Source organism: Scomber japonicus, chromosome 19, assembly GCF_027409825.1.
Source record: "Scomber japonicus isolate fScoJap1 chromosome 19, fScoJap1.pri, whole genome shotgun sequence".
Taxonomy (NCBI): domain Eukaryota; kingdom Metazoa; phylum Chordata; class Actinopteri; order Scombriformes; family Scombridae; genus Scomber; species Scomber japonicus.
This window is the reverse complement of record NC_070596.1, coordinates 9,038,970-9,060,872: the sequence shown is the minus strand read 5'-3', so window position 1 is coordinate 9,060,872 and position 21,903 is coordinate 9,038,970. Positions and strand designations below refer to the sequence as shown.

The 21,903-nt window shown below is 42.4% G+C and overlaps 1 protein-coding gene across 6 annotated transcripts in view; it reads left to right on the top strand.

Annotated features, from left to right (window-relative positions):
• rxraa (retinoid X receptor, alpha a) overlaps positions 1 to 21,903 on the top strand; it is a 105,683-nt gene that overhangs the window by 52,414 nt on the left and 31,366 nt on the right. For 2 of the 6 annotated variants that reach the window (XM_053340688.1, XM_053340685.1), the window contains exons 3-4: positions 6,442 to 6,540; positions 14,320 to 14,558. In XM_053340688.1, the coding sequence (XP_053196663.1) occupies positions 6,442 to 6,540; positions 14,320 to 14,558 (338 nt within the window). Of the gene's footprint in view, positions 1 to 6,441; positions 6,541 to 14,319; positions 14,568 to 21,903 lie in introns of all 6 variants that reach the window. The other 4 variants (XM_053340687.1, XM_053340684.1, XM_053340690.1 and 1 more) reach the window with 3 other exon arrangements.

The following is a 21,903-nucleotide window of genomic DNA, read 5'->3' as shown; positions in this document are numbered from 1 at the left end:
TGAAAGTAGACTCACACGTCAAGCTTTCTAAACGCTTCGCTCCCAGAGACTGAGGACAATTTCCCAGCTTTTGTTGTTAAAACTGAGTGGAAACAATTAGAGAGTTTAAAAAAAAAATACATTGCAGAACCAATCCAAAGTATTTAAAGTGTTTTTTCTTACTGGGGCAATGACATGCAGTTCACTATGAAGGGGATGAGGGGGATGAGGGGGATGAGGGGGACATCATTTCTGGTAAGGCATGTACTTAACAAAATGAGAAGCAGCCAAACAAGCAACTACTACACATTTAGAAATCCCCAGACTTTTGGGAAATGGAGATCTCTGGTCTCTGGCTGGTACTGCAAGACTGTGCAGAAAAGTGATCGAGAGTAGAGAGTGTTGATATATTGAGAACATTCCTTAGCTAGTAACATCTGTTGGCCATTGGTTTGATATCAACATGTCAGGATGTAACTAATTTAGAGGTAATTGTGGGTAAAAGGTTGGTACCTCAAGCTTAAGGTGCTAATGTTTTACAAAATAAAAGCACACTTCTGCGCCCTCAGCTACAAACTTAATAGCCACAGTGGAACTTATTTTGTTTTTGTGGATCTGTAGTACACTTCTCTCTCACACCCCCCCCCCCCCTCCTCCTCTCAGGACTCCTCAGAAGTATCCAGAGCATACAGAAGACCGGAGCATCAGTCAGTGCTGCTGTTTAACTCCAGCACTCAGAGATAGATTTGAAGTCTCTGAGGTTTGTGCTGTCTAAACACAAGCTAGCGGTGTTAGTCACGTCCCAGGCAGGACCGACGGGCTGCGTAATGAAAAAGAACATAAACATAGGTGAACACAGGAGCAGAGCAAGGGAGAGAGAGAAGAGAGAGAGAGAGAGAGAGAGAGAAAGAGAGAGAGAGAGCAAGGCCAGGAAGCTGATGCAGGTATCTGAAGAGAAGCAATAGAGCTAGCAGCACTCTGTGTCTTCCCAGGACATGAAAGACTCCTGCTCCGAACTGGGATTATCTGGGCACCTCTGGGGAGTCCCTCTGATGAGCAGTGAAAGCAGAGGGAAGGATGTGGAAAGAAAACTGAAGCAAACAGAGGAGAGGGAGGATAGGAGAAATTAAACGTGAGAGCATGCGCACCAGGGAGAGATCAAGAGACACACATCCTTCGGCTCCAGCTTTGCTCTCATCCACATGTGTTGCCAGCTCCACTTAAGGGGGGGCCTGCTCATGCTTACAATGCTTCAGTTGGCCACCTTTGTGCCTTTTCTTTTTTCTTTTTTTTCTTTTTTTTTTTTCAAAACATGCCTTCAGACCCTTGAGGAATGGCGCATGCTCTGGTAATTCACCAGGGAGACATGCCCTTGTTTGATCTGACTCCATCCTGAAAATCATCTCTGCAGCCTCGGAACAGTTTGAATCGTGGGTTGTGATCATTCCTCTCTGGCAGAAGAGACGTGTAGCAGATGCAGAGATCAGCTTGTTCCAATCATTTTCTCGAATCAAGTGTAATTTCAGTGGATTTTCTTAAACGCATGATCGTTTAAGACGCAAATATTCTCTTGATCCAGCTTCTCAAGCAATGGTGATTTGGTGCTTTTCTCAGTTTTATATATACATGTATTGAAATCTGTAGGTTTTTGACCATTGGTGGGACAAGGCAAGCTATTTGTCACCAGTGCGTGATGGAAGTTTATAGCCGTCTTCATTCTAGTGTGCAGTCATTTTTCAACTCACTTTCTCTAGAGAAGTTTGTATTGGAGGAGACGGCTTTAGGTTTTTTTCACTAGTTCTAAGAAAACATGACTTCTAGGACTCAATAACAGACACACATTTAGAAAGATGATTTTTCTTGCCGTGCGCTAGTAAGGAGCTCATTTGAAATTTGCCAGCTGAATGAATAAATAAGGTTACGCTGTTGACATAAGCGGCTCGACTTGTCCGTGTGACTTATTTTGTTGATATTGGGCCAAAAGTTAATTGATTTTGTGTGTGCTGGACAGACTGTCCGTGTGGAATCGAGCAGGAGAAGGAAAAGGGGGGAGGTCTAAGATTAGGCCCCCGTCAGTCAATGCAACTATATTTTCATGATTTTGTTTGTTGATCTTGGATGCGGTGCCCCTACTCGGATCCCCCCCCTCCCCCTCTTCCCGCCTCCGCCCACCTCCGATTTTTGCGTTATTTCTTTGCAGTGAGTCCAAATCCAAAGTACACTCCACTCCAGTGACAATTGCGCATTGGAACACACACATACGCGTTCTTCAGGACATACAACACTCCCCCCCCACCCCTCCTCTCCTAAGCGAGACGCGTGTGTTCCCCCCGGCTCGCGAGGCCTCTTCCTGCAGCACGTAGACACATAGTTTCCCATCGCCGCACCCCCCATACACACACACACACACCCCCTGCCCCGCCGCCTCCCATCTCATCCTCTCTGACTGACTCCCAGGGTCTCCAGCTTTCTCCGAGAGACTTCCTCACACTTTCTCTTCCTCCTACTCCCCACTCAAATCTCTCTTATCTATCTATGTATCTGTCTATCTCTCTTTCTTCCTATCTATCTATCTATCGATCTATCATCCACCCATCCTCCCTTTTACCTTTATCTCAGACTTGTTCCCCAGAGGGAGATAGAAAAGTGTGTGTGTGTTGGTGGTAGGGAGTTGCGCAGTTTCAACTCAGGGCCAGGAGCCAGAACCTTCTACATTTGGATTTCATATTACAAACAGACCGGCACCTCACAGCCTAGAACAAAAGAATAATAATCAGAGGGAAAAAATGAAAGAGAGAGAGAGAGAGAGAGAGAGAAAGGGGGGATGGCGGTCTCAAAGGCTTGTAATATAGTCAATAAATTCAAGCTTTACGCTGGGAAAAAAAGGCCTCCATATTATTTCAGCGTCCCAAAACCGAAACGTGAACCAGCTTCTTTTGTCTTACGCGACACAAATTGAAAAGGATGTGTTATCCTAAATCACATGTAAACATGTCCAGAGAACAGTAACCTTTTTATGGGCCGTGATACTGCCTCTCCAGACGCCGCCGCGGGGGTCGGACGTTGGAGCGCTGGCTATGTTCGCTAACATCTGCCCCCGGCCCCAATCCAGCTGTTGCGCAGACTCACTGACACACAGCGCTCAACTTTTTTTTTCTTTTATTAGATTTTGTTCAGTTTCCTTGATACAAATGGAATTCATCAATCACCTGCTGTCTCTGAACAAGCCATCGAGTGGCAAATTCCTCATCCTGATGTCAGCACAGGGAAGGGACAGTTTGTTTTTCCCTTTGTGGTAATTGGCATAATTAATCTCTACAGACTGATGGCTTTATGACTGCTGAGTCACCGTCGACACTCAGAGAAAAGCGAACGGGCACACCTAGTATATGAATTTCTCTTCCACTCCTCCACATCTGTTTTTTTCCTCCTTTTTCCTCATTTACATGTCTCAAAATGTAATTGTGAGCTTGTTCTAGAATATATAACCAGTTAAGGAATGAATTAATACAATAAAGTGAATTTACATGTCATTATTAACATGTGTTTTGTTTGTCTTTGGTGTCTTAGCAGAGCTTTCCATGCAAACAACTGCTAAACATATCACGTGTTAGGCTATTTATTTATACTTTACATCACAGCTTCCAAGCATGCCTTATTGTTTCTGAATGGCTTTTTTCCTTCCTTTCAAGAGGCCATTTGTTTCCTTTCACTTCAGTACCGAGGGGTAATGTTGCAGTAACGTGACACTTGACGCTTGAGATCAGGCAATGCATCATCACGCCCAGTTTAATTTTGATGGCATAACTGATGGCAAAAAAAAAAGGCTAAAGTAATCAAAAGCACTTATCAGATTCCTCGTAGCTGCTGTTGTTGCAGTCTGGTTATCTCTTTCTCTCTTTCTGTGTGTGCATGTATATGTATACGCTTCGGCCGTGTGCCTTCAAGTGTGTTTTGGCAATGAGCGAGCCAGATAAGGGCCCGTGTTGTGATTTTCATCTCAAAGGGGAAGCTCGATGAATCATAGCTTCCTCGCTGTCTTGCATTTCCCCGGTTGCTTGGATTCACACAAAGGTCTCGGACGTAACAGCTCGGAGGGCCTTAACAGCATGAACATCTGATTGTTTTAACCCAAATCCATAAAACAGAAAAGAAACCAACATATTTACTTAATGGCAAGAGTTCTCCATGAATTAGAGGGTAAGAAAAGTTGAAGCTCCCACATAATCATGCATCTGTAGACGTAATCACCCCAAAAAGCCACAACTTTGCCCTGTTAAGGTCATTTCAAAAAAGGCCCTTTTGTTATTTACAATCTTCCTTAGTTACTGGCTAAGCTGCCATGTTGCTGAAAAGGTAATGAGTTCTTCTTCTTCTTCAAAAAAAAAAAGAGCAGAAGAGCGACAGCTGCAAATGTAATCTTCTTCTCCTGACGGCCGCTCCACAGGCCGCAGTGGTAATTATCGCTCCATGCCATGTCTTTGATCAACCGCCATTGTGAGTAGCCGCTCCTGCCGACCAGAGGACTACCAGTGTGATGCATCCACCATGCTGGCTGTCATTCATTTGTACATTACAGCTCTTTCTCGGTAGTCTTTTTTAGCTCTCGCTCTCTTTGTATCCCGTGGCTCCGTTTGGTTCTCTTGACAATTTCAGACTGCACTAAAATGTCAGAATATTTGTAGTGCTGATAAATCTGCTTTGACTTCAAGAGTAATATATTCAGATGATGTCAGTTCTCCTAGGATAATGTCAGAAAAAATGGCTGCAAACCATCCTTCTTTCCTGTTTTGTCTGACTGACTGATAGAAATGATAGTTTAGAGGATAAGGCTCTGTCAGTGTTGCTATATCAGGTAGTACCGTTTAGCTAGGTCTCAACTGAAACAATACCCAAGAAGGATGTGTCAGTCAGGGTCCTGACATTACAAAAGATTTCATTTCAGCTGTAGTGATTCTGTGACAGGAAAGAAGACTGCTTGTGGCTGAACACTGACAAACTTAACATGATTGAGACAGGTGCCAGATGGTGTTTGATTGCTATGATGTGTTTAAACCACACCGCCGGCTGTTTAAGATCATCAATGTGTTTAAGGAGACGGCACGGGGTCTGTCTCATCTCCGGTGGACACCTGAGTGGTCATTGCCGTTTAATAGTTCATCAGTTTGACTGAGCTTGAGCCTGGCGGTTTCAACTAATCCCTTGATTGGGGAGTGTGGAAAGGGGTCGTTGAGTACCCTGATTGGTACAGAGACACTCTCTGAATGTCTTGGGTGGTGTGAAGTACTGCCCTTGGCGTTTATCCACACAGTCTTGTTAGGGTTTAGCATCCCAAGCCTACAATAAAACCTACAATGAGTCAACAGTAGGGACCAGCTGTAGGCTTAGGCAGTGGTTGTAAAATGGTTGTATTCTCCATATTTTTGGAAAACAGCAGCTGTGGACACTTTGAATTCAGTCATCGCAGGAATCCAGTGGTGACAATATGCCATGCCAGGAAAAAAGTATGAAAATATTCATAGAAACAACCCAACCACCCTTGCTACAACTTTTCTTCTGTCTGTGTGTGCGCTCGGTGTATTGCACAATCTCACACTTTTGCCGAAACGTGATTAGATCCGCTACATCTGTTGAATCTTTCAAGCATCAAGGAAGGTGATGGCATCAGTTTACCAAAAATACACACTTGCATGGTGTTATTATATCATGAATCAAGATATAGAAAAAGGAGAATTGTTTTATGTCCTCCTTATTTTCTACTGACGCTCAACCGAACTGCTGGGCCTTCTCTTATCTAAGCAAACCTTTAGATCAGTCTCATCTCTAAGTTAGGCTAGAACATGACAGCCGTATGTGGGATATTGCTGAAGTATTTCCAGGCTGCTGCTTTCTGCAACATGTGCTCGGCTTCTTCCCGTGCAGCTCCGTGCAGCCCGTCTGGCGCTCTGGCTCTGAGCTCCCAGCGAGAGATGGTATATCACCTCTGAGCTAAAGAGAACAATTAGGCCATATCAGCAGATCAGAGCGTTGGCAGTCGGGGCACAGTTAGCAATAGCGCCAGTAATCTGTGGTTAAGCTGGCAACTAGCCACAGCCAGCCGCAGCTCCATGGCCTCTTCAGACACTTAAGAGTCACTGAGGGCACCAGAATGCCCCAGGAGCCGGGGCTTTTCATCCACATGATATCTGGGCGATGAATTGAAATGGGGAAGAAAATAAAAAAAGGAGCCCGCGAGAGACAGAAAAGAGTAAAAGGGGAGGTGGGAGGGGAAGAATTAAGTCTTTAATGAGGGCAGTTGTTTTGGCAGGCAAAAAGAATCGGGTTATATCAACACTGTGTATCAAATGATTGTTGTTAGCAGCCCACCTACTGTGAAATTACGGGTGGCCTGTTTTGGTTCTTTTCTGCCACTTAGCCCACATTAATGCCTTTTCTCTTTTGCTTTTACATTCTTTCTTTTAGTCTGCAAGTCGGTTCATGGATGCCATCAGATAGGGGTCTTAACAGGCAGTCAAAACGAAAGGAAGGGCTGGACTGCTTTTGATTTGAGCTGTCACCAAGGTACAAATACAGTTGCTGCTACTCTGCCTGATCATATCTTGTCATGACAGGAGCTGCTGTTAAAACAAATGCCCTCACCCACTACATGGCTTTTCACACCTTTCTCAAGCCTTTGCTTATTGTAATGTAAATGTAAGAGGGGGGAAAACATGCAGAACATAATGTTACAGTATTTTATCCTGCAGTGTGTCATTAATTGTGCAGGGATTATAAAAAGCACAGAGACCACGGGAAACAAACAAGTTAAGAACGAAACCATGTTTCAGTCAAGCATCCTTTGTGCATTGAATAAGAAAGGCTGTTATGTCCTTTACTCGGTTTCATTCCTCCTCACATCTTTATGGTTTTCGCATCAAAACTGAATCGGATCGGATTTTTGGGTCAGATTTGAATATTTTAAAAAGTGCAGTAATAAATGAGGTCTTCTGACAAAATGAAACATGAAAAGAAAGGAACATCCGCTGACAGTGACTCGCAGCACAAGTGAGACGTCAAGGCTTCAAAAGCAATCCACTACAAGCCACTAATACTAAAGCTGACTTATACCAGAAGTATTGTACCACCCCAAAATAGCTTTCTAGTATATGAGAAGGATATAGAATGGGTGTTGTTTTTATTTATTGATTCATGTATTGTATTTTCACCACCCACTGAAGCTGTATACGCACGTACTGTAGTGAAACCAGAAAGCAGACAGTCACACTGCAGGGGGGTATTGATCAATTATAGTCTATGTAGTTCACAGCTAGGAAAAATAAGTCATTTGTTTGATTTGAATGAATAATTTGAATTTTTTTATAGGGCTTGTGTATGAGAGTGTTGTGTATCTGAATCAGAAGAGATTGATAGATGAGTAGTATGACAAATAACCAAGATTCTCTAAAAACAATATGAACTGCCTGCACTGTGAATGATAGAAAATGAAATTCAACAGCAATGGTATAAAGAAAAGTAGAAAATGAACCACCAATAGTTCTAATAATTCATTAATGTAATTTATAAGGCTAAAATACCCGACATTCACTGGTTAAAGCTTCTCAGGTGTGATGATCTGTTGCTTTTGTCTGATAAAACAAACAATTTTTAAGATGTTGGGAATATTATGGGAATTTTCCAGTTTTATTTTCTGACAGTTGTTAGGCTGAATGATTCAAATAGATTAGACAATAATCCATCAAAGTGTTTTTAGCATTTTAGTGCACAGCAAAAGCAACTCTAGCCAGTACTGATCAATTTAACATCACCTGTTGGTATGTTATCAGCCAGTTATGGCCCCACCCCCTACACCAACTCCCACCCACCCTGAACACACACACACACACACACACACACACACTCCCCCACACACTCCCTCTGCCTCTCCCCTAGCCACAGAGCAAACACATCAGACCTGGGTATTTGCTTTGTGGACTTTAACTAAAGGGACCAGATTAGTGTGTTTATAGAGTGTAAAACAGTAGAAAAGATTAATGAACACCCCGTGCATACACATACGTGTGCAGCACTCAGACTGTGTTGACACTGGGATTTGATTTATATCACATATAGGAAGTGTGATCACATCAACAATAAGTTGATAATAGTCTAATTGTTGAAAGACGTAGACACACACACGCTCAGACAGCGCTTCATGGAAGATTGAGTAAAATATCAGCCTGCTGTCGTCATGGTGATATAGACATCAGCGGTAAAAAAAACTAAAAATGAAGCTGTTAGACCGAGTCCCGTGTTATTTTGGGCTCTGGGTTTTTACGCAACCGACTGAATCTCTTGGGTTTTTGTTGAATCTTTTTTCCCCCTCTTCTCTCTTCTTCCTCTGAACACATCCGGAGAAATGCTAATGACGAGCCTTTCATCCTGACTATGCTCTGGTGCTCCGCGCACTTCAAAACTGACTCACCTGCTTCTCCTAAAAGTCCCAGTGAATAATAAAAAATAAGCTTGTCACCTCAAATCAACAGAGAGAGAGAAAAAAAAAAGACACAAAAACAACAACTAAAAATGGGTGGGTGAGTTGATTGTTGACAGGCCGCGGCTTCATCCAGTTTTCTCTCTCCGAAGAACCGACGGTTTGCTAATGCGCTGCGGTGTAGGTGCAAGTGACTCATGACTGCTTAATTTAAGCCAAAGTCAGTCCATGAAATGATTCTTTTTTTCCTGGCCGCTGTCACAGCGATGGCATCATCCCTCGGCTGACCCTTTGCCAGCAGGGTGGTATAGAAAGCCCATTGTCTGTGCTTGGATCTGCTTGCAGCCAGTCTGAATATATTTATGTATATTGTTTGTTTGGGTATATTTGCATCTGTTTGTGCTGCAATGAAAGATCTAACAAAGTATCAGGGGGGAATGAGGGATTGGACAGAAGCTATAGGGGTATTAACCTAAAACCGGCACTGCTGTGTGCATCATCTTCTGAGCGAAAAAAAAAACAGCCAAAGCATTATGATTTTTTGCTCTACTGACAGTCCGCCGATCACGAAAGTAGAAGAGATTTAAAGGCAAAATGGCTAAATATGTGATTTGCTGAGATTTACGAGCGCTGCCTTTCTGTTTTCGCTACATCCCGTGCCCCTGTGTTCCACTAAATCTCCGCTGTGGCACTCGTGGATGAATAATAGAGGAGGAGAGTTAACTGCCAAGTGAAAAATGAACATCTGTCTGCCCGCGCACAGGCACACGCTTATGACTGTGTGTGCAAATGTGTTTAAAAAAAGAAAAAGAAAAGGGAAGACCAAACAGACCGGTGGCCAGACCAGACCGTAAAAGATCTTTTTAAAAAGAGACAATGACAAGAGTAAAAATATCAAACTATAGAAGAAGATAGTGAGAAATTAATAAAAAAAAGGTGCATTTAGGATTAATCTGCTCTCAGGATGGTTCAGACTGTTGTGGGGGGGGGGTGGGTGCAGGGGGGGGGTGCAGGGGTGCACTTCCCATCTATAATGCATCATCTCTTGCTGGTAGCAGACGCAATATGAGCTCATATGCTAGTTTAGGACTGCAACCATTGGTATTAGCTCCACAGCCAGCTGAGTCATTTGAAGTCATTCCATACAGAGATCTCAATCATTGTGACCCCATGAAATAAAACTTCTCTTTAGGATTTGTTGACATTAAAAAGAATGAGAGAGTGAGAGAGAGTGAGAGAGAGAGAGAGTGAGAGTGAGAGTGAGAGTGAGAGTGAGAGTGAGAGAGAGAGAGAGAGAGAGAGAGAGAGAGAGAGAGAGAGAGAGAGAGAGAGAGAGAGAGAGAGAGAGAGAGAGAGAGAGAGAGAGAGAGAGAGAGAAACCCTTTGTTGATTGTTTCAAATACATATCATACACATATACAGCAGAAAACATAGAAGCATGGGTGGAATTTAGCTAATGTATAAACCAACTACACAGCTAAGCAATCACATGTTTTTAAAAAAAGGAGAAAAGATAGAAATAATAAGCTATTATCATTTCCCAACTCCTTTAGGGCGTCTTAAATTGAATTTAGCCAATCAACCAACTCAACAAATTCCTCTTTTCCAAGACACTGATGCCAAAGTTCATCTCCCTTTCACTCCCAACAGACCCGAACAGCGTCACGCCATTTCCACCTTTGCCCCCGAACAAAAAGACCTGATTGAACGAACCCCCACAAAGGAGCATCTGTCACACACACACACACAACAGGTTGTTTCAGACCTCTGAATAAAAACCACACGTAGCTGTAATTTTGCTCTCATCATCCCATCACCCGTTCCCATGCCAATCACACATCGATCATACACTCCTAACACACAAGCCAGAGAGAGAGCCGGAGTGCTAATTTGGCAACGGCAGGACGCTAAGAGCGAGAAAGGAGGGAGCGAAGGTGGAATCAGAGAGAGGGGAGGGAAAGCATTGTTTAGAAATAGGAGATGCTTGTATAGAGTATAGAAGTGGGTAAGTGGAGAACTCTTTCTGTTCCTGCCAGTATGACGGGCTCTAATTTGCTTGTTTGTAGCTGTCAGTTTAGTTTTTGTGCGCTCGGCAATCCCGGCCAATTGACAAGCAGAAGGCTGCAAACGACACCCCTCATAATGCTTTTTTTTTTTTTTTTTATCCCCCTATCAAAACACGAGTCAAGCTTTTTCTGTGTATTGGCACGCAGGTAAACTGGACCACTGCCACAGGTTTCTTGGATGCAGTGGTAATTTGTATTCCCTCCCCTCCCCTCCTCCCCTCCTCAGCCGCCGCCGCCACGCCATCGCTCACTGATTTGCTATATACACACTCTTATCTTATCGTGAGAGCGTGTTTATTTTATGGGGGGAGGGGGTGGGGAGGGGTTGGGGAGGGGGGGGTTTTCAGGTAGGAGCAAACGGTTGCCGGAGCTTGCTCGTAAAACATGTTGCTCTTTCCAGTTCAACAGGTTGAGATGAAAGAGAGTATATGTAGAAATACAGGCGGGCGCGTCAGTCTGACTGTTATACTGCATGGGAAAAAACTCCAGCCTGGTCCCAAGCCTTTCCTTTTTCTGCTGCTTCCTTGTCCTTTTTTATTTTCTCTTTTGCTTTTGCTTTCCTTTTATTTTTTTCTACTCATTTCCTCTCCTCTCTTCTCTCCATTCCTCCCCTTTTTGTCCTCTCCTCTCCCTCCTCTCCTCTCCCTCCTCTCCTTGCTTCTTCTCTCCTTTTCTCTCCTTTTCTGTCCTCTCCTTTTCTTTATTGTCCTCTCGTCTTCTTTTCTATCCTCTCCTCTCTCTCCTCTCCTTGCTTCTTCTCTCCTTTTCTCTCCTTTTCTGTCCTCTCCTCTCCTCTTCTTTACTGTCCTCTCCTCTCCTTTTCTGGCCTCCCCTCTCCTCTTTTTTCCTCTCTCTTCTCTCCTTTTCTGTCCTCTCTTCTCCTTTTCTGTCCTCCCCTTTCTTGTCCTCTTCTCTTCTCTCCTCTGCTTTTCTGTCCTCTACTCTCCTCCTCTCTCCTTTGTCCCGTCTCCTCTTTTCTCCTCTCCTCTCCTCTCCTCTCCCTTCCTCCCCTGTCCTCTCCTCTTCCTCCTCTCCGATTTTTTCTTCTCTCCTTTTCTGTCTTCTGCTCTTTTCCTCTCTTCCTCTCTCCTTTCCTCTCCTCTCTTCTCCTTTTTATGTTCTCCTCTCTCCTCTCCTTTTCCTCTCCTCTCCTTTTTCTCTCCTCTCCTCTCCTCTCCTCTCCTCTCCTCTCTTCTCTTCTCTTCTCTTCTCCTCTCTTCCTCCTCTCATCTCCTCTACGGGGAAGGATTAGGACAGAGTCCTTTTTCATCCTGCTGTAATCCTACACTGGCAACCTAACTGCAAAAAAAATAAACATACACACACATGCGAACACACACACACTGCACATTTTGCTGTGATATCTATATAAGTTCTGGGAGCTTTGCCCAAATAAGACCATTCACACACAATATGGCCACATAGCTGCATAATTGGTTCATGTTCATCTGAGAAAAGAACATTGAAGAGGAGATTTTTCAACAAATGTTCTGCCCTGATCTTCCCTCTCCAAAAAAAAAGAGAGAAAAAAAAGGAAGAGAAAGAGACATAAGGAATGAATAGGAGAGTGAAAGAGACATAAACAGTCTGATCTACCTCCCAGTCCGTGTCTGTCATCCCCCCCTCGAGGTTGGGCCTTGCTGGGACTCTGTCAGCTGAGCTTCCCCCCTGCTGAGACCTACAATGGCAGATTGGCAACCCTTAATACCACAGCTCTCTTTATCTGCTTGAATTAAAACCCAATTGGAGATGGGTTATGGGAATTGCTGGCTCAGGGAGAGCTCTTTTTTTATTTTTTATTTTTTATTATTATTTATTTATTTTTTTTTTTTCAGGAATTATGTGTGTGGGCGCATTTTAGGGGAGGAAAAAAAAATGTAATCGGAGGGATAGAAGCTCCAGGGGTATCAGTCAGAGGATTAAACACTGAACTAATACAGCTAGATGCAGAGCTGTTGTTAGCCCTTTATTAAGAAGGATGTGTGTTTGTTTTCAAAAGGATGGGGCCTGTGTGCTTATATGTGTGTGTGCGTGTGTGCTCAAAGGAAGTGCTCGTGAAGCAAGCAGGATGTGCAGGGAAGTGTTTTGCTTGGCTGAGCTGGCAGCTAGGTTTTGCCGCTCTGAGAATTGCTTATACATGGGAGAAAGATGCAAAGATCTCCTCCCCCACTTCTCCTCCTCCTCCTCCTCCTCCTGCATTCACAAGACAGCAAAAATACCCCACAATCAACACACACACACAAACACAAACACACACATACTCAGCGAAATCCTGCAAAGTCAGCTGGGATCAAAGACCGAAGCATTACAGGAAAATTGCTCTCGAACCGGACTCGTTACTCTCAGCTGTCAACTAATTGAGCAATCCATCAGTTTTATTCCACTGTGCGGAAACAGAGGAACCTGGTCACTTATGAAACATGGGAGTGTGATAGACAAATCACACTCCCACTTCTTACGTAACTAGTCCATGTCCCCGCCGCAGAGAGAGTGTAAAGTTGTAGTGTCATTTCAGGGTATGTTAGGACAAAGGAGTTTAAGAGAGGTGAACGTAAGCTGCCGTATGTCGTCCTATTACAACACATTTAGATTCATATAGCATAGGAATCATTTTTTGGAAAAGAGAGACATTTAAAAGATTGAATCATCAAATGGAAATGTCTGTTTTTGACTCATCTAGTGAGTTAAATCATTGGAAAATTAAAGTATCACATCACATTAAAGCAAAATTTGTCTAAATCCAATGATACGCCGACTCCAGGTTGATGAGTCTCACTGTCGTCACATGGTATATATCGCCCCGCATGAGTCAGCTGATGAAGCAAAGTAGCAAAATAAAGAGGGGATTATAACAAAGAGGGATCCCTCTGTTAGGAGTTACAGGAATAGACCGAGCAAGAAGGAGGACGGGAACGAAGGGGAGAGAGACTATCGTAAAATGAAAAGCAACAGAGAGAAAGAGAGAGGGAGAGAGAGTGAAAGGTGGTGTTGAAAGATGAGACAGGAAGGAGGGGGGGTTTGTTATCAGTGCACATACAACCCTGTCACCAAATTCCTTGCCCACGCTGCTCCTGCCCTGTCCCATATCTTCCGTGTTGACAGCTGACAGGAAAATGGCCCTCGCTCGTTCAAGGTTAAGAGTAGGACTCATCAAGGGAGGGGCCGTACGAGCTCTTAGACACATGACCTTATCCTCATCATTCGCTGTTGCTTCTTCAGTCTTGCTGCAGATTTTGCTGCGGTGCAAGGTCGTATTTTTGAATTCTTCTGGGGCCACTAGCCCACTCATCAACTGCATACATTATATATATACATCCTGTTCTGTTAGGTCCCAGAGGGCAGCACTTGTGAAGAGGTAAACTCTTCAGACAGGTTCAGTGTATGAGGGAGTAACACACAGCTACAGTATAGAGATATGTGCCTCCATTGACTCTTATGTTACATTTCTTCCACAGGAGCTACTGCCAGATTTAATTGTCTCATGAATTGAGTTTTTTGTATGTGTGTGTGTGTGTGTGTGTGTGTGTGTTTTTTTTTTTTTTTGCTGAATTGTCCATTTTCCTGGACTGTGCTCAAATTCAACAGTTGGTTTCACACTTCACCAGATGTGCTGCGTTGTCGGTGCCAAAAATTGACGAGGGGAAAAAAATATCAAATCTGCTCAAACGTGGAAACTTTGCTTAAAAAACATCATAAACTATCATGTTGACCAAACTTGATATTAAACAAAAAAAAAAAAAAGTAACCTGTTTTTCACTGATTTTATTATGCTGACATGATTCTTTTCTTTCTTTTCTGTAACAGACTCATCAGGCCAGGTGACTTCCTCGCCTCTGGGCTCACCCACCTCCCACCGGGGAATGCACCCATCTCTTCTCAGTCCGACGTCCATGGGGCCCTCCGGCTCCCTTCACTCGCCCATCAGCACGCTGAGTTCGCCCATGAACGGTCTAGCTTCGCCCTTTTCCGTCATCAGCTCGCCGATGGGCCCCCACTCCATGAACTCGCCCGGGATGGGTTACGGCCCCAGTGTCAGCCCCCAGGTGAGGCCTGTAACAGACGCGAAAATCCGCAGGAGCACACACACACACACACACACACACACATGCCTTTGAAAGTACTGCAGATGCTTTCAACCCCATGCACTTGTACACCAATAAACATGCGGACGGTGTGCTCAAGTATTGTGTCTTCAAGGTTACCCGTTCCCTCAGGAATGTTGAAGTGTATTGAATATATAGTGTAACATTGAGTTTGAGGCATCACACAGATATGCAGTAACACAAAGAAGCACATTAACATATGCAGGATCACATAAATGGAGAAAACAGGATCCACAATAAATAGAATTAATTAAGCAAATGTATTTATTGTGGATCCAAGTCAGCATCATTATTTCATTCTATTTCCACTACCAGTTACTTTCATTCAGTCATGGCAGGCTGCCAACTCAGTTTTTAGTGCCTGGCGTCATTTTACTTAATATAAAGGATGATTCATCTTTCATCCATCCAAGTACAGCTTGTACTTGTCTGATTTGAATAAAAACTGTATTATCTACAGTAATAAGACTGCAACTTATGATTATTGTAATTATGGACTTATCTGCAGATTACTTTCTTAATTAGTTGATAAATCGTTTGGTGTATAAAACATCAGAAAACATAGAAAAATGGCATCAAATGTCTTGTTTAGTCTGATAAATAGTCCAAAACCCTACAATATACAGTTTACTATAATGTAAGACTAAGAAAAGCAGGAAAGTGTCATATTTGAGAAGCTGGAACTCTCAATACATCTTAATTCTTTCAATTGATCATTGCGACTTATTGTTGCAGCTGTAGTTTTATTCCAGCCTGCAGAATTTCCTCATGGTAAAAAAACAAAAAAACAACAAAAAAAAAACCTCACACATCCAGATTACTATAAACAGAATTTATCTCTATACTTCTGCAGACACTTGAGAGAGTTGTTAATGCTCTGTTGAATTTTTAGCCGGGCCAAATCAAGCAAACGCACTGAATTTAAAAGCCAAAGCAGGGACAGGGTGTCCAAATTACGTAAAGCTCCAAGCTCTACGGCCCGTGTACATCTGTCACTTTTTTTTCTTTTTTTCTTATGTAACAATGTTTAGCTGAATTGTCTGTGTTAAATAAATGAAAAAAAAAATACATGAAAGTCTCTTTAAAAGGCTACGCTCGTGCCTGCTGAATTACAGTATGTCACATTGGGAAACCCCCGGACACCGTCACGTTCAGCAGCCTCCGCAACACAAACATGGTTTTGTGTGTGCTCGCTGATATACAGCCGCCCTATAAACTAACCAGACAAATGGTTGTGTATCATGTCTTACAAACTGTATTCACATGTTTCAGAAGTGCAAATTACAGTCGCTTACACTTGCACACACACACACATACACACACACACACAGACACATACATAATTTTCCAAAGCAAGGCCCCAGCAGACAGAGGCCCTGCTTTGACCCCATGCTTTGACCCCATGCCACAGTTAATCAAGGCCTATTCAACTAGGATTCCACAGTACTTGGGCTCTGTCACTCTTTTCTTCTATATCTGAAGCATATTTGTCACTCTCTCTCTCTCTCTCTCTCTCTCTCTCTCTCTATCTCCCTCTTCCCGCCATATCTCCCTTTCTTCTCCCACCCTTCATTTTTATTCTCTCTGGCTGTCCTCTTTCATCTTTTTTTTCTCTCTCTTTCTTGTTTTTTAGTCCTTGTCTCTTTCACATCATCTCCATTTCCTCTCTCTGTGTCTCTCCCTCTCTGTCTCCGTCGTTTTTTGTTCCATCAATAAGCCTCGGTTTCTTTGGTATTAAAAGAAAAATACACACACGCACACACACACACACACACACACACACACACACACACACACACACACACACACACACACACACACACAATTAAGACATCAAAGCCTGCAGTGGCCCAGTTTCCGTCTGGAGCCATATCTAAAATTGAAATTGTTTCCCCCCTCAAAATGCAGTTGCTGCCCTTTTTTGTGTTTGCTAATAATTGTGGTAAAGTGCGTCTGCAACGTGATGCTATTTGGGATGGGCTCTCCTCGCTATTGTTGAGCTTATCGGCGCCTTCTAAACGAAAGTGTCCCATATGTAATGGAGTTAAGAGTGGATTAGGGGCACTTTCAAAAAGCGGCCAGAATCTTTCATTGCTAGAAAGCCCCTTCCTCCCTTCCTCCCTCCCTCCCTCTATCCCTCCTTCCTGATTCTTCAACACATTTTAAAGTCCAACACTTTCATCTGTTTCCCGGAGCAACACGCTTTGTATGCAGGTTGGATGTTTAGGGAGCAAACGTTACGATTGATTCAGCTCGGTCTGTCTTGTTTGATCGAAACTATGACTCCAGTTTGAGTGATTAAAAAAAAAAAAAGAATGTTTTGAGCATGTAATTATGTATGCATCATGGGTGTTTATGAAAAGTATGTGCTGTCAGTGAGTCATGTTTTTATCCTCACTGCCTCTCACCCACTGCTGCCAGTTTTAACTGCAATTTAACAGCTATTTTTGCATTTCCGTTGGCAGTGACAGTTATAGTAGTGTGTATACAGTAATTACAGCATATATCTAACTTGGATTAAGGATCATGGGTTTCCAATCTTTAACAATGCTGTGTTATTTTAAATTTGCTCAAAGAGAATAAAAATGACCTTTGCCAGCATTGTTTTTTGGTCACGCATGTTCTGTTCAGATGATAGACGTAAAGTTGCAACATATAGATGTATTAATGTGACTAATGGCAGTCTATGGCTCTAAGGCTAATTAGAAATGGTTATATTAATGATGTGATACTTACATTTCAGTGTTCATCCTTTTTAAATCAACATGGTTTTATACAAAAAAGCAAAAAATTATTCCATTGAGGGTTTTTCTTTTTTTCTTTTTTGATCTTCCCACCTGTTTCCAAATGCCATTTAGTGGAAAATGCAAATGTACAGCATGGATTCATCACCCTTCAAAATCAGAAGAAGGGAAAAAGAAACACTTAGGCTCCATATTGACCTCAGTGAACCTCAGTACTTTTTCATTAACTACTAAATTCTGTACTATAACAAACTGTAAAGTAGGTCTGGGCAATTAATCGAAAAATAATCAAAACTGACATTTAGAAACTCTAATCGACTTAATCTTGCTCATGTCAATTAATCGTGGTGTTCACTGTTGCCATGGCAGCAAAGGTTGCATATCTTTAAGGAATTTGAAAACTTGTCTACAGTGATCATTTTAACTCAAACCATTATCTTTACATAGTTCTAATCAAGTAAACTAGACATTAACCACAGCGTCACTCCTTAAAACATCTTTATTTTCACTCCCTAAATATACTCATGTGCAAAAATATTACAAAATATTGTGTGAGGGCAGCAGTGTAAAATACAAAAGAAAAAGAAACTGTGAAAATACATAATTGTTCATCAAGGGTGGAGATAATCGTTCATAAATCGTAATTGAGGTTAAAAGTTCAATTAATCGTGATTTAGATTTTTGCCATAATCCCCAGCCCTACTGTAAAGTACTGAGTCAGCATTTAATGCTCGATCAGAATCTTGATATTGTTCTTTAGGCATTGGGCTGATTTTGTTACATCACAGAAAAAAAGCACAGTTTTAATTCCACCATGTAAGGTATTAAAAAGTCTTATTTAGCCTACTCAACCAAAACTTACACTGAAAGTGTCTCGTGGGCACCGGAGTTGAAACATTTCAAAAATGGTGCCCAGCCCTAAATCTGACAGATACTCATGTTTCGAGGATTTGAGCCGTTATCCGTGAACGTTTGCATAACTGACACTGTAGAAGCTGCTGACTGTTGCTGGGCGAACTGCGGCGGTTTGATGTGAGAGCGTGGCTCAGAGGTTAAAGATGGTGGCAGGGCCCTGTGGTTGTGAGGCGCGGCTCTTCTGATGGGATGTGATCTGAGTCAGACGGCATGTGCCACTTGCTCTTAACACTCGGCTGACTTGCTGTTTTCTTGAGCAGTTGACTGGAACGGGGTCACAGCTCAGCCTCTTCCCTACTTAACCACCCCAGAGCACATTAGAAGACCCCCGCCTACGGTAACTACACACACAAAAGCATAGTCACACACACACAATACAATAAGTCGGAGTCTTCCTAATTTTCTTATGTGCACATACAGTATATCTTAATGGACTGTGTAACTTCAATTGCTTCATCACTGGCTTTATGGATAAAATCAAAGAGGAGATTTATCACATTAGTTTTTTCTTCTTACTGTCTGTCTTACTGGTGTAAAAACAACAGCTTATTTTAATTTCCACCACATTTTTTGTCCTTTTTACTGGAAGTTTTCCCCTAAGCTGTCCCCATCAGCAACTTTCAGATTCATGGAAGCATGAGGTCCAGGTGAAAGTCAGTTTAAACCACTTGGGTTTAAAAAAAAACAACTGTAATTTTCAATAAAAAGTTGGTGAAACCCAAAAAACAATGCATTTTAACCATCCCCTACATCAAAGACGTAAATGACAACATGATGAAAGCAAGGGGTAGAGGATGAACAAAACTCCCATTCTTGCTGGAATCTAGCATCCTCCGAAAGCCAAAACCACATATAAAGAAAGAGACAGTCCTTTATCATCAGCCAATTCTTACATCTCCAGAAACAGTACTTCCCCCCCCTTCAGCTCTGTTCTTAACATCCACACACACTGACATAGTGTGGCCGTGCTGCTTTTTTCTCAACATTTAGTTTGTCAAGCCTTTTCAGAGGTTCCTGCTTATCTGCTTTGCATATTGTGAAGGCGTCTGTATTGTTCTAACACACACGCCATCAACATAACATATACTTTGTGTCTGCTTTTTGCCCTTTTGCCTGTCTTTTTTTTTCTTTTTTTCTGGAGATGGATGAGAGGAGAGATGGCGAGATATCTCCCCGGGTATCTGGTCATGGGGCAGTGCCAGGCCACAACCATGTCCATTAGGAAAAGAGCTATAACAGTGGTCGTGTCTGTGGGCTTAAACTCACTGACAATACAGACCATCCCTCCATCACAGACACCGCAACTCCACATGCAGCTGGAAGGGATTATAAGACAGGGGTGGAACACATTTTACACTTCCAGTGACAATGGCAAGAGTTGTCTGGCAGTTGTTTTTTTTTTTTATTTGTCGAAAAAAGCGGTTCTTTATCATCGGATCGCTGCAGCTTCCCATTTTCCATTTTGCGGCTCAGTCCGTACCCCTCTGGCTTCCACGCTCTCCCACTCAAATATTTTTTGAGAATCCTAAACCAACAACAGGCCTCCAGTGACTCTAAGTCCGCCTTAAAAAATACATATAAAGCTTGAGTGTTGCTGGAGTCCGACGCAGAAGAAACGCTAATGTGAAAAAGGTGTAAATGTTTTACAAGAAATGGAACACAGGCTTAATAAGTAATAAATGAACGACGGCGGTGATGTCATGCGCCGGGTTTGGGTACGTCGTGTTTAGTCGAGGGTCACTAGGAGACTGAAACACAACATAGTAGAGAGAGAGAGAGAGAGAGAGAGAAAGAGAGAGAGAGAGAGAGAGAGAGACAGAGAGTGGACCTCAGCCCCTTCCTGTGTGAAAGCAATAAAGGTCCATTCCGCTGCTCTGTTCTTTGATGGACCTCGCTGTAGTCACTCTGCATGACATCATGGTTGTATGGCTCTAATGGCCGCACAAAGGGTCTGTGTGTAGGGTCCCTGGAGAACAGTTAAGGCTCTCTAACGTCAATCAACCCCCAAATGGATGGGGGGAAAGATTTTTTTTAGCCAAAGCTGTCTCCAGGTAGCAATTAGAAGCAGTTTTACTTTTTTTTTTTCTCCCCCCTCTTTTTAGTACAGCTTGTTCAAGGAAGTCTAACTAATAACCCAGTTGTGCTTTTACTAGAAGTTTAGTACACTGTTCAACTTTTTTTTTTTTCTACTGGTACATTACACTGTTCTACTATATTGTAAAATGTCAATAAGAAGATCTCCTGTATTTGTATTTGCTGCAGTTTGCTGTGAATGCAACCTCAGTATTTAACTCCAGCTGTTGAAGGGGGAAAGTTCTTGGAATTCACATACACACATTTTCAAGAAGTGTTGTTTTGATTTAAACACACTGAAAAAATCATGGTGTAAAGATCAGTGCATAAAAACACACAGAAAAAGTGTGAGCAACAAAGTGGCGTTGCGTGTTTATAGAAATGAAAATTGAGAAGAGTTTTCCAAGCAGCTGTCATAGCACATGTAATAAATGTTTTTGTTGTTGTTGTTGGTTTTTTTTCTTTCCACGAGATTTATTTAGGACTCGCCTTCAGTTGTTGAAACAGACCGTAGGCTATAATTTAAAATCGGACAGAGTGTTGCGTGATATCGCTCGGGGACTAGCGTGTGTATATGTGTGTGTGTGTGTGTGTGTGTCCTGGCATGTGTGGGGCCACACAGGAGACGTGCCATTCAGAAGATGGCAGCTATAAGGGATAGAAACGGTAACATTAGCTTTAAGTTTCAGAGCCCAGCCTCCTAATGCAGACGAGGCGTTGCGGTTGAAATACCTCGGGGCCACACATTTATTTTAAAGCTTCAAATAATCCGCGTAGGGCTTTAATTGCATGCGGTGGTGTGATCTTACAGCAACTCAACACTGACTGTGGACAGACATGTACACTGTAGGAATTTCTGTGATGTGTAATGACACTTTTTTTTTTCTTTTACAACCCCGCTCTGTGCACAGATCAGTTATCAGTTAAGTAACTAAAATAACTGGCACATTAGTCATTACACTCACTGGCTACTTTATTAGGGACACCTGTGCAATCTAGTGTAATCCAGTAAAACAGCTTTGCCATAAATTCCACTTTTATGAAGCTCATACATTTTCAGGGTTTTGTTGACATTGTCAGAACGGTGATCATTCTACTTTATGTTTATTATTGAGGTCGTAGCGGGTGATGGCGGTGTACTGGAGTGCATTGTAAATATATATATATAAAATTTATTACATAGTGCTTTTCACAGACATGAGTCACAGAGTGCTTTACAGGAAGAAGCAGAAGATGTAGTGACCAACACAGTCCCTTGTAAAAAATATATAAAGATTAAAACAAGGACGTAATGAACAATACAATACAAGAAGAAAACCCAACAGTGATGCATGGAATTCCCCAAACGCCCATTTAAACAAGTATGTCTTTAGCTGCTTTTTATATTTTCCAGTGTTTATATTTTCCAATACTTTGCCCCTCCTCTTGTATTTTAATGGAGTGAACAAAATATTAGGTGTAGTATTAGGAAAGTGGTCATATTCCTATTCTTTCATAACACTGTACTTAAATGGCCTTATGGACATTGTTTTCTCACAACACAGTGTGTGATG